Source organism: Rhinoraja longicauda, unplaced genomic scaffold (assembly GCF_053455715.1).
Source record: "Rhinoraja longicauda isolate Sanriku21f unplaced genomic scaffold, sRhiLon1.1 Scf000274, whole genome shotgun sequence".
Classification (NCBI taxonomy): Eukaryota; Metazoa; Chordata; class Chondrichthyes; order Rajiformes; family Arhynchobatidae; genus Rhinoraja; species Rhinoraja longicauda.
The window spans coordinates 116771-130688 of NW_027601492.1; the positions used below are offsets into that span (position 1 = coordinate 116771).

Consider the following 13918-nt stretch of genomic DNA (forward strand, 5'->3'; position numbering starts at 1 on the left):
TCCGCATATATTCCCGATACACTAAGGCCAATTTGCAAAGGCTATTAACCTATGGGTACTATCTGTATGAAGTTTGTGCATTCGTCCTGTGACCGCGTGGGTTTTCCCCGGGTGCTCTGGTTTCCTCTCGCACTCCAAAGACGTACAGGTTTGTAGGTTAATTGGCTTCGGAACAAATTGTAAATTATCCCTTGTGTGTGTGTTGGATAGTGCTAGTGTATGGGGATTGGTGGCCGGTGCGGACTCGTTGGGCCAAAGGGCCTGTTTCCCCGCAGCATGTCTAAATCTAAATCTGAAACTAATACTAAGCGTCTGGACCCAAAGCGTCACTTATTTTCTACAGAGATTCTGCCTGAATCGCTGAGTTACTCCATCATTTTGCGTCTATCACAGGCAGTACCTCAACAGGTCAGGTGTTTCATTTAATTTAATCTCTAAGAGCATATGCATCTCTTTCAGATGTGTGTGAATATCTGTGTTGCATATCTGTTTGTTGTTGAAATATCCTGCAGGTACCTACGATGTTGTGATGGTTGTTGGTGGAATATCCCAGCGACATCTGCCATGGGAAATCCTTCCAGAATTGCTGAGAATCACCAAAACAGGTCAGTACAAAGGTCAGAAAGGGCAGAAGTAACTCAGCAGATCAGGCAGTATCTCTGGAGAACATGGATATGTGATGTTTGAGGACTTGACCCAAAACGTCACATTTCCATGTTCTCCAGAAATGCTGCCTGACCCGCTGAGCTAATCCAGTACTCCTTCAGTGTTAACAATCACCTGCAATTCCTTGTTTCTACTCAGTAGAAAGGTCCCACAAATGAAGTGGTATCATTGGAACAGCCAAAGGAAGGAGCACACAACCCAAATAAAACATACAGGCCATGTTTAACTGGTAGAGCAAAATGGCAAGGTCACTTCACACTGACCCATACAAAAGGGATCTGGTGTTACAGAAGGATCACTCTAACTGAGCTGCACTCTAGGGTCCTGGAGTTACAGCAGGAGCACTCCACACTGAAGATGGACACAAAATGCTGAAATAACTCAGCAGGTCAAGAGTCTAGAGAGTCAAGAGTGTTTTATTGTCATATGTCCCAGATAAAGCAATGTAATTCTTACTTGCAACAAAACAGAATATGTTGTAGGGACATAGGGATTGGCTGAGAGTTCGAACCCTCGGATTGGCTAACGACGTCACGAGGTGGGCCAGCGCAGGAGAGAAGATTTAGTCTAGTGTTGAACTCCGTCCGGTAAAGACGTATTCGTTGGTTGTCTACAGTTGTGAGTATTGCGTTTGTTACGGGGTTTTTGCCCATGCAAATAAACTCCGTCTTCAACACTCACCCGCTTCTAGACTCGCCACAATGTAAACATTACACTGTAAACAAAGGAATAAACGAGAAAAAAAGGTTTGTGTGTGTGTATATATATTTATACACACATATACATACACACACACAGACATACATGCACATAAAACAAACAAACATTTCGGGTCAGGACCCTTCTTCTATCTGAAGAAGTCTGAAGAAAGGTCCCGACTTGAAAAGTCACCTGTCCATTTTCTCCAGAAATGCTGTTTGACCCGCTGAGGTATTCTATAATTTTGTGTCTATCTTTGGTACAAACCAACATCTGCAATTCCTTTTTATTTCACTCCATGTTGAGCTGTATTGTAGGGACCTGGTGTTACAGCAGGGTCACTCCACACTGCCCCATACTGTGGGGGTCAAGGTCACTCCACATTGAGCCGCACTGTAGGGACCTGGGTCCATCCAGTGTCCCCTGCTGTGACTACATGCTGTTGGACTGATTCTAGTCAGGCAGACTGCAAGCCTGAACATAGGACATCTTTTCTTCGGCAAGGTGTGATGCCATTATTTATTTTAATTGCGACTGCTGGTCTTTCTTTCAGGAGGGCTTATCTGTGTCACATGGAGGGCTGAGGAGAGTGATCACAGGAGTAAACTGCTTGCTTCCATCCAAGAGTTACTGAAGACAGGGCTGTGGGAGGAGGTTGTGAAACAATATATAGAGAAGTGGCAGAAGGACATGCTGCTCACAGGAGTGTCTGAAGAATACATTGATGGAACCGTATCTGTCTACAGGAAGAAATAACCAGAAGAGATTACACATCTGGCACAGAAGCATATGGCTACACTGCCCAGCTGTCACCATCTATTTTCTACATCAACCTTCTGCCCACTCTCATTATCAAATCTAACACTATTCCTCTCTAACCCATCTCCCTCATATGTGGGGTCCTTCAACCTGTCTACACTATTCAACTTCCCCTTTGTCTGTGGTAGAGAATTCCACATTCCATGACACTTTTGGGAGACAAGTTTCTTCTTAATCAATTCCCCACTGAATTTCTTTGTGACTATGTTACATTGAGCGACTCCTGTTTGGTTTACAAGTGGACCTTAAGACATAGCAGCATCATTTGTTATCTACTTGCCCATTCTCCTAATAGATTAATGTGCTCTTTTAATTTATTGACATACTTCGGTTTGACTGTCCCTCCATTTGCAACCCCTCATACACCTCCACTGCCCATCCACATGCACACAGACACACATACACACACACACACACACACAGATATACGCGTACAAACGCACACATATATATGCACACACAGATGGGCACAGATACACACACAGATGCACACACAAACACACACAATTTACAAATTTAATAATTGTGCTTCGGTACATAAATCATTAATGCAAACTATGAACAGCAGCAACCTCAGCACTGATCCTTGCTCCCTACTCTCCACCTTACAGTCTGAACATTTATACATTTTCACTCTTTGTTTCCTGTTCTGAAGCCAGCCACCAATCCATCATATCCCCTGATTTCCTCATTCCCTGAACTTTGTCATCAATATATTATGGACTCCTTATTGAAGGGATTCCGAAAACTGTGAAAAATTACAAGTACCGTAAAACCAATGTCTCCTGTTTTGTTCTTTCCTCAAAGTTATCACCTCAAATAATTAAATAAAACCATTTTGAAATCCACCTTGACTATTCTGGTCGCTCTTTTATTACCTCCATTTGTAGGAATTCAGGTTACGTTTCTGCCACCAGTGTCATAGAGTTGCATAGCACTGAAAGGCAAATGGATTGATAAATTATTTCACTCATCGTTTCCCTTTAAATCAAGAGGTGTTGCCATTTTAATTCGTAAGGGTATACCATTTATACATACTTCCTCTATAGTCGACACTGAAGGTAGATATGTTATATTAGTGGGAGAACTATATTCTACAAAATTGATATTGGTGAATGTCTATGCACCAAATTTTGATAATCCGTTATTTTAAAAATATATATTTAATACCATTCCAGAATTTGGACAATATAACTTGATAATTGGAGGAGATTTAAATTGTACATTAGATCCTTATTTGGATAGATCGTCAACTCAAAGGAAAACAAAATCCAAGTCGTGTAAATTATTAAACTCTTATATAAATAGTGCAAATATAAAAGATGTTTGGAGGATTGAAAATCCTTCAGGCCGAGAGTATTCATTTTATTCACCAGTGCATAAAACTTACTCAAGAATTGACTATTTCTTGGTGGACTCAAAACTTATTCCTTATACGTATAATTCAAAATATCATAATATTATTATATCCGATCATGCCCCTTTAACATTGAGGGTGAAACTCCAAGGAGTAACGGGGAAACAGACTAATTGGAGATTTAATCCGCAAATCTTAATTGAAAAAGCATGTTATGACTATCTTAAATCGCAATTTGAAACTTTTTTTTACGCAAATGACCTCCCTGAAACACCTGCGTCCCTGCTTTGGGAAACATTTAAAACGTTTGTGAGAGGATGTATTATTGCCTTTCAAGCGTCTCAAAACAAGAAGAAGCGGGCTGAACAACATGACCTAGAAAGTCAGATTAAACAGTTAGACATAACAAATGCCATCGCTCCCTCTATTGAAATACATAATAAAATTGCAGCTCTCAAATATAAGTTAAATTATATTCTCTTAGCTCATATTTTAAAGCTTTTTCAATGTACTAAACAAAAACATTTTGAATTTGGAGATAAACCACAGAAATTGCTAGCACGTCAACTCCGCAAATTAGAAGATGATTCTACAATTCATAAAATTAGATCAGAAAACGGAGATTTGCTTAAATTACCTAAGGATATTAATCAGAGATTTTTGCAATTTTATCAGTCATTATATTCATCAAAAATAACAGATAGCTCTGCGCAGATGCAAAACTTTTTGCAGGAATGTAACCTTCCTGGTTTGAATGTGAGTGATAGAAATTCACTGGGCGCAGAAATAACTATGAAAGACGTTGAAGAGACCATTAAATCCATGAAAAATGGGAAGACTCCTGGCCCTGATGGCTTAAATAATGAATTTTATAAAAAATTTAGTGATTTGATCTCTCCACGTTTGCAAACTGTATATAGTCACGCCTTTAAACAACAGAGATTACCGCAAACTCTGACTGAATCAACAATAATCCTCATTCCTAAAATAGATAAGGATTCTGAAGACCCTGGTTCGTATAGGGCGATAGCTCTTTTAAATACTGATCAGAAGATATTAGCGAAAATCTTAGCTCATAGATTAAGTCTAGTTATAGATAAATTGATACACCCCGATCAATCAGGCTTTATAGCCAAACGATATTCATTTTTCAATTTGAGACGCTTGTTCAATATAATATATTCAAATAGACTATTAAACGAAGATTTAGCAATCATCTCGCTAGATGCTGAAAAAGCATTTGATCAAGTAGAATGGCCCTATCTTTTCTCAGTGATGGAAAAATTTCAATTAGGTGAAAATTTTTGTTCATGGGTGAAACTTTTATATACATCCCCAACAGCTAGAATATTAACTAATCAAATGCTGTCATCCAAATTTCATTTATCTAGGGTGTAAGGGGTTTCTGCGCCGAGCTTTCGCCCGACCTAAGGTCCCCGTGCCTTGCTCTGATCCCTTGACCAGGCCGTGCACACTGGTTCCCCGTGAGTGGTTCGACCCACTCACCCCTTACGGTTCTAGACACTGGGCTTAGATGCAGGAGCTCTTATAGTGCAGAAAAAATTCAACCAGACCAGATTTTAAAACCAGGGTTTAAATGAAAAAGGCTTTTATTCAGCACTTGGGACTATTGTCCATGAATACTTATACAGTTCTATAATACATGACTATGAAACACATACCAAATTACACGAATACTTATAACTATGAATCATAAAACACACAGTTCTATAAGACATATACACGAATACCTTTTACTTATGAATTCTTAAACACAGTTCTGCAAGACACATACACGACTGTAAGATGGGGAACGCACGACGCATCGCAACCTTGACCAACACATATTTTAGTACACACCCAACGTTTATTCACAACCACCCTCCCCTCTACACTAAACTATGTCCAGGATATGTAGGATTTGGAATGCATGCTCACCACGGGGCTATTACTGGGGTTACTGGCTGTTCGTTTGGCAGTATTTCTCCTCGAGTTGCGTGCCTGTTCCTCTCTCTTGCATCCGTTTTTCTTGCCTGTCTTTTCTTCCTCCTGCATTCGTTTTCTTGCCTGCTTGCGTTTCTTGCAGGTTTTCTTCTAGCTTCAGCTTCTTCTTCCAGTATTTCTTCGTTGAGTTTAAAACCCAAAAGTAGTGGCCAGTTATACTGTTTCTGACCCGTCCTATCTCCCGCCAGATCTTGGAATCTCTTTGTTCAAAAAGATATGTATGAGGTTTTCTTCTGATCTGCCTTATGTTCGGGGATACCGGGGATGGCCAGAAGGTGTAAATTGGGATTTCATTGTGAGGTGATGGGTGTTAACTGGTTTCCCATCACCTACCAGGTAGTTTTCTATGGGCTATTGTGCCCCCTCACTGAGATGAACTGTTTAGGTCGGCTTGGGGCATTGTGAGTATGCTGATGTCAGCGCCCCAGTGTCTGGACTCCGACCTGGTTTCGTAGGTTTCTGCATGGCCAATACCCATCTTTTGTTCTGGCCGTAGCTTTGCAGAAACCTAGAGACTGGGTTGTAAGGTTTTTACTTTTTTTTGTGGCTGGTCACGAGGTCCTGCGGCCATTTTAGGACCCATGGATTGTGACATCCTTTGTTAATCTGACCGCAGCCTTTCTCCGCTATCAGCCCCAGTCTCTCGTTTAAAATGTCCAAACTGCAGCTCTTTGGTATTGTGTTGCTTTCCAAATGAGGGAAAACTTCTCAAATCTTACAGTCCCTCCTGTTGATTTGCATAACCCCAGCTTATCGAATCAATTAAATAATGTGGTTGAGCAATGTTTTCCCGATTCTCCATATCCAGACCCCTGAGGTTTTAACTAAACTAGTGTTTCATTGCGAACGTACAGTCCCCATCTTAGGCTGACATTTACTGCCCGTGTCCCGGGCAAAACTATATTACAAGTATGTACATTTTCATGTCGGACACATACACCTACACCTTGTCCCAGGCCGATGCCTCCGCCATCCTCCTACTGGTGTCAGCTGTAATGTAGGACATGAAAACAATACAACAGTAAAACGATACATTTTTTTACATTCCTTCACAATCACTCTTGATACAAATTCGAATACAAAAACCTAGTTTATACAAATTTTAAAAGGGGACAATATAAAACACAGTCTACTCGGTGTGGAGGGGGGGCACGTCCTCCTAGCAGCTTGCGGCTGGGTCCTGCTTGCCCACCCGCACGTAACGGTCTCTCCATTCCCCTTGATGTACTCGGTTATTGAGGTGCTGCCCTCTTTTACATTTTCCCCTTAGTGGTTTTTGGGCACTCACCCTCCTGTGCTACTGCCAGTGGAACTGTGGGAGGTGTCATGCGTGGTCGTGTGATGAGTTCAGTGGCGTTTACCGGGATCGGGGAAAGGGGGACCCCACAAGCCCGCGAGCTAACATCCCACCTCATCCCCTTACCGTCATCCTGCCACTGTCTCTGGAAAAATATGCTGTTGCCCGTGGGGCAACGATACCTCGAACCCCACATACACATATAAATCCCCTCATCCGGTTCCCACCATTTGTCCCAACACACACTCAACTGTTCTTTAGTCCCAGAAATAGTCCTGTGAGTGTTGTTGTTAAGTCTCTCCCACTCAACAGTGGAGTTGGCCATTGTCCTGCTCGTTTTCCTCAGCCACCACCGCCTGCTCGCGGGGACCTTCCCCGTGCATACCAGGCCAATCCTTTTGCCAACGGTGGCGCTGATCTTTTGGGCGATGATCTTGACTCTCGGGCACCATAATGAGGTGTCCCGATAAGCAAAACCTGGGGCGCTGGAATACTCTGAAGAGTTCGATCCCAGCCACCCCGGCCACCGGCCTTCATGGAAGTAAACTGCGGTCTCCTCCGCTTCTCTCCTTCCAGTCCCATCGGTCGTGATGGGAGCCGAGTCCCCGGAGCAGCCGTAGACGATGATGTCCTTGGTGTGGCCCCGATAGGTCCACCCACACCCGATCGCCGTGGCAAAGATCCACCATACGAGTGCCTCCTTCCACTCCAGAAAACAGATAAAGAAGAATGGTATAGCCAGCCTCTTGGGGAGCGCTTGGCTTTGTTAAACGCCTCTGCGGGCGGGTCTCTTGACCCCCAGCCTGCACCCCACACCCACACATCCTGGACGCATCAACTTTATTTAAACGCTAACTATCCCCACAAAACTTATACAAAAATAGCTTATCCTTATCTAAAATACCTATCCACCCCTTATTTATATTACCTAAAATATAATACAGTGCCGCCTTCCCAGGGCGGCTCAGCTAATCCCTGTCAGGGCTGCAGCGGGTCGTCTCCTGCGGCTGCACCACGCTGTCTCCCACCTTTGATCCTCCGCAGCCTGTCGCTGCCTGGCGGGGGCTAGGTCCCCTCCGGGACGTAAGCTCCCTCCTCCCTACTTGGCTGTGATTGACCTCTGGCCAAAACTTCCTAAGTTGGGGTTTCCTGCTGGACCTACGGAGGATCACCTTAGACACTGCCTCCTGGACAGCCTGGCTGAGGACCGGTTCCTGCCGTGCCGCAGCTCGGGTACCCCCCGCAGCTGCCGACCCTGGCCCCGCCTCATCCAGCTCTGCCCCCTTGGTGCTGGGTATACCCGCGGCATCCGGCCTCACTCTACCTGTATCTACAGGTGGTGAGCCTTCGCTCGCTACCCCCGCCTTCCTGGTGCTTGATTCGGGGACGTTACTGTCGTCCCCCTCCGACTCCTCTTCCTCCGTAATGGGATCCAGCCCCTGGTCGAGCTGATCAGGCTCTTCCTCACCTGAATCCCACCCAAAACGGGAGACTCTCCATTCCTGGAGAATGTCCTCCCCCCTCACGCAGGCATTCTTGCCTGTCTGCGTGACCTGCCTCATCCTTGGCTGTGAACGCGCGCCAGCCTGTTCCTTCCCTGTGAACCCTGCCAGTGCGAAAGGGACCCCCGTGGACAGGGGAGAGTCAAAGGGTTCCTCGGTGTGGACCACGGTGCATGAAGCCCCCGTGTCCAACAGATAACTGCCCCTTTGCCTCTCCACTACCATCTCCACAAGCGGTCTCTTCCACGCATCGTAGCGGAGAGGATACAGATAGGCAGGCTGCGTGGGCTGATGTCATTGGGGAATGTCCAGTGCCCCCCTCGCACCCGGTGAGCCGGTAGCGACTGCCACCTTCCCCTGGGCGGCCATGAGGGACTGCATCACCTCGATCATTGTTTCGATGATCTCCGGCTTAACTGGGACCTCGGTGCGCTGGGTGGTGCCAACCCTATCTTCCTTGGTGTGGGCCCTGCAATCCTTCTGCCAGTGTCCCACCTTACCGCATCTGAAACACTTTGACTGTGTGGTAGGGTTACCCTCCTGTCGCCACTCCTTTTGGGCCAGTGCAGTAGCCTCCGCTACGTACACCTTCTCTTTTTCGAGTCGGGTCGACGTACTCCGGGTGTTTCTATACCCTACCGTGAGATGGTCCAAAACCGCCTCCTCCGTGCTATTTGTGGGATCAAACCAGGCTTTCGCCTGCTCCCTGACGGCTGCCAGGCTGTTTGACACCAAGCAACGGAGCCACTGGGCTCTCCCATTCCCGGCCAGGTCATCCCGCGCGGGGACGTGCGGGCAACTGCTCTGATATACTGACCACAGTCGCGCCGCAAAAACCTTTGGGGGTTCTCCCTCCATCTGGAGGGTCCTCTCCAATCGGGCAAATGGACCCTCATCGCCTACCCCCAAGACTTCCAGGACCTCGTCCCGCAGGAGATCGTAGGTCCTGGTCCCCCTTTTACTCTCGTCTGAGAGGCATTGGAGGATCGAGCTGTCCAGGGAGAACAGCAACAATTTTGCCCGTTCTCCCTCGTCGCAACCGTTGATTGCGGCGGTTTGCTCGATCTCCCTAAAATGCAGCGAAGGGTCCCCTGATTCGGACAATTTAATTACATGTCCGATCATAGCTCTTAACTGCTGGGAGCTGTGGGGCACCACGATCTCACTCTGAATGGGTCCGGCGTCCCCATTCAGCGCGGTGGGTCCCCGTCTGGTTTCCAGGACCGGGCACATGGGCGCCGGTGCCGAGTCCTCGACCGGGAGCTCCTCTCTCTCCCCTACACTACCCCTTTTCCAGGATGCCTCGTAGCTAGGGGAATTGTGGAGTCTGGTGGCTGAAGCCACCACGGTCTTTCTAGGGATCGGAACCGGGACCTTCGCACCCGCTAGTGACTGGCCCGCGGGGGGGTTCATCAAACAGACCAGCCCGCTTGCTTTATTTAAAGCACCCCGCAGACCCTCTATCTCCTGCAGGCAGGCCCCGTGGTCGGCCCCTTCCGACCTGTCCTCCAAAACCATTTTATAGGCTGCCCTAACTCCCTTAAGTTTCTCTTCCTGGGTCTCCAGCTGGTGGCTCAGGGAAGCGCACTGCTCCCTGAGCTTGCCCTTACTGCGCATAGCCTCAGTGATCTGACACTCCATCAGCTCTACCCTGGCTTCGTGGCGGTTGGTCACGACCCGGCGCTCCTTGTTTAAAGAGTCCAGAGCCTCAATCAACTGGTTCCCACCCGCAGCCTTCTCCTCTACCTCCTCCTGAAGGTCCCTGATCTGGGCTGCCTGTGCCACAACCACGCGGTCCAAAAGCTGGACCTGCTTTTTATAGCAGGTCAGCCAGACCGCCTTCTCTACAGATTTCTTATGGGCTTTACTGGCCGTCCACCGGATCGCTGCATCCAGTGGGCGCTTGTCATCTAGTAACGCACACATCCATTGTTTGGTGATATTCACCTTACTAAACACATAGTCCGCAATGCGCTCGTCCATTATGTCCCTAGTTTTAAAATCTTTTTCTGGTACACTATCATCCTGCTGCCAGTGTCCCTTCGTGGTCGCCATTATCTGTAAGGGGTTTCTGCGCCGAGCTTTCGCCCGACCTAAGGTCCCCGTGCCTTGCTCTGATCCCTTGACCAGGCCGTGCACACTGGTTCCCCGTGAGTGGTTCGACCCACTCACCCCTTACGGTTCTAGACACTGGGCTTAGATGCAGGAGCTCTTATAGTGCAGAAAAAATTCAACCAGACCAGATTTTAAAACCAGGGTTTAAATGAAAAAGGCTTTTATTCAGCACTTGGGACTATTGTCCATGAATACTTATACAGTTCTATAATACATGACTATGAAACACATACCAAATTACACGAATACTTATAACTATGAATCATAAAACACACAGTTCTATAAGACATATACACGAATACCTTTTACTTATGAATTCTTAAACACAGTTCTGCAAGACACATACACGAATACCTTTTACTTATGAATTCTTAAACACAGTTCTGCAAGACACATACACGACTGTAAGATGGGGAACGCACGACGCATCGCAACCTTGACCAACACATATTTTAGTACACACCCAACGTTTATTCACAACCACCCTCCCCTCTACACTAAACTATGTCCAGGATATGTAGGATTTGGAATGCATGCTCACCACGGGGCTATTACTGGGGTTACTGGCTGTTCGTTTGGCAGTATTTCTCCTCGAGTTGCGTGCCTATTCCTCTCTCTTGCATCCGTTTTTCTTGCCTGTCTTTTCTTCCTCCTGCATTCGTTTTCTTGCCTGCTTGCGTTTCTTGCAGGTTTTCTTCTAGCTTCAGCTTCTTCTTCCAGTATTTCTTCGTTGAGTTTAAAACCCAAAAGTAGTGGCCAGTTATACTGTTTCTGACCCGTCCTATCTCCCGCCAGATCTTGGAATCTCTTTGTTCAAAAAGATATGTATGAGGTTTTCTTCTGATCTGCCTTATGTTCGGGGATACCGGGGATGGCCAGAAGGTGTAAATTGGGATTTCATTGTGAGGTGATGGGTGTTAACTGGTTTCCCATCACCTACCAGGTAGTTTTCTATGGGCTATTGTGCCCCCTCACTGAGATGAACTGTTTAGGTCGGCTTGGGGCATTGTGAGTATGCTGATGTCAGCGCCCCAGTGTCTGGACTCCGACCTGGTTTCGTAGGTTTCTGCATGGCCAATACCCATCTTTTGTTCTGGCCGTAGCTTTGCAGAAACCTAGAGACTGGGTTGTAAGGTTTTTACTTTTTTTTGTGGCTGGTCACGAGGTCCTGCGGCCATTTTAGGACCCATGGATTGTGACATCCTTTGTTAATCTGACCGCAGCCTTTCTCCGCTATCAGCCCCAGTCTCTCGTTTAAAATGTCCAAACTGTAGCTCTTTGGTATTGTGTTGCTTTCCAAATGAGGGAAAACTTCTCAAATCTTACAAGGGGTTGTAGACAAGGATGTCCACTATCACCGCTACTATTTGCCCTTATAGAACCACTTGCTGAGAGTATTAGATCAAATCCAGATATTCATGGCTATAATACTAAACATACAACCAATAAAATTTCTTTATATGCGGATGATGTATTAATATATATTACAAAGCCAGAAATTAGCATTCCGAATTTATTAAATCTCATAACTCAATTTGGTTCATTTTCAGGTTATAGAATTAACTGGTACAAAAGTGAAATTATGCCAATAATGGAGCAGAATCCGGCCATACTTCAACAATTTCCTTTTAAAATTGCCTATGAAAAGTTTAAATATCTTGGAATTTACGTGACTAGGAAATATACTTCTTTATTTAAATTAAATTTTCCTCCTTTACTCACTAAATTACATAAAAATATCCAATTTTGGAAAACACTTCCTATATCATTAGTTGGTCGTAGTAATGCTATAAAGATGATCTTTCTCCCACAGCTACTATACTTATTTCAAGCAATTCCGATCTATCTTCCAAAAAAGTTTTTTTTTTAAATTGATTCAATAGTTACTAATTTTATTTGGGACTACAAGACTCATAGAATAAATAAAAGACATCTATGTAAGTCTAAAACTAATGGAGGAATTGCCTTACCTAACTTCTTATTTTATTATTGGGCGGTTAATATTAAAAATATAACCTGCTGGTTGGATGATTCTGATCAACAACCGAATTGGTTAAAGATGGAGAAAGAGGATTGTTTACCATTTGATATTGGTGCGATCCTCTTAGCTCCAATAAATTTAAATAAAAAAACATATGGAGGTAATCCCATTATACACAGTGTTATCCGTACCTGGAAACAATTAAAGCTTACGTTAAAATTGAGTAAATTATCTGTTTTCCTTCCTATTGCGAATAACCCTTCTTTTCAACCGTCTGTCTTAGATAGAGGATTTGCTCAATGGAAAAGTTATGGAATTAAAAGGGTGGGAGATCTTTATCATAAGGGAACTTTTCTTTCTTTTCAGGATTTACAGCAGAAGTACGGATTACATGGTAATAATTATTTTAGATATTTACAACTTAGAGATTATGTAAAATTACATATGCAAGAATATAAGTTTAAGGTCCAGAAACACTTGATGTATGCCTGAATCGACATTATAATTCAAATAAATTAATATCCTTTATTTATAACACTCTCCTAGACACTGACATTCCGTCATCAGAATCTTATAGACGAGCATGGGAGGACGAATTGAAGCAACTCATAATGCAAGATATATGGGATGAAAGTTTACCACACCACACCACCACAGTGTCATGCCACCCCAGTAACGGACTGTTCCAGATGCTACGGTCAGGCAAACGCCTCCGCTGTCACGCTGTGAAAACGGAGAGGATGAGACGGAGCTTCTTCCCACAGGCCATCAGGACTGTCAACTTTGATAACCCCAGAGACTAAATTTTTGTCGACACTTTTTGGGCTATGTTTAGTAACTTATTAACTTTATTTATATGCTGTAACTGTAATTATTTTTGTGCACAACCCGCAGGCATTGCCACTTTCATTTCACTGCACATCGAGTATGTGTATGTGACAAATAAATTTGACTTGACTTGACTTGAACATATACACCAATGTTCATTAAATACTAGACATTCCTTAATACAATTTAAAATAATACATAGGTTACATTATTCGAAGACGAAATTAAATAGGATTTTTCCTAGTATCTCTCCTATTTGTGATAAATGTCAATTTCAAGAAGCTAATTTAACTCATATTTTCGTAACTTGTATAAAAATGCAAAACTTCTGGTTGGAGATTTTAAAAATAGTTTCTAAAGTTATTAACAAGCAATTGGACATGGATCCAAAATTAATTATATTAGGATTATCAGAACATACTACAAACTTTACAACAAGTCAAGTACATTTTCTTGATTACAGTCTAATAACTGCGAAAAAATTAATACTTAAATTTTGGAAAAAACCAATAACCCCCACAATTAAAATATGGACTACGGAAATGACAGAGACCCTGCATTTGGAAAAAATAAGATTTGCCTTAATTGACAAACCTGAGTTATTTTTAAAAATATGGTCTCCATTTATTGAATTTTTAGAAAAGTAAATG

General features: G+C 44.1%; 1 protein-coding gene across 7 annotated transcripts in view; it reads left to right on the forward strand.

Moving 5' to 3' along the window:
• Positions 1-13337, forward strand: part of LOC144590726 (methyltransferase-like protein 27) — a 127989-nt gene extending 114652 nt beyond the window's left edge. For 5 of the 7 annotated variants that reach the window (XM_078395157.1, XM_078395158.1, XM_078395156.1 and 2 more), the window contains 2 exons: positions 513-605; positions 12987-13337. In XM_078395157.1, the coding sequence (XP_078251283.1) occupies positions 513-605; positions 12987-13243 (350 nt within the window). In that variant the 3' untranslated portion in view covers positions 13244-13337. Of the gene's footprint in view, positions 1-512; positions 606-1918; positions 3027-12986 lie in introns of those variants that run through there. The other 2 variants (XM_078395162.1, XM_078395163.1) reach the window with 2 other exon arrangements.
• Positions 13338-13918: the final 581 nt, after the last annotated feature.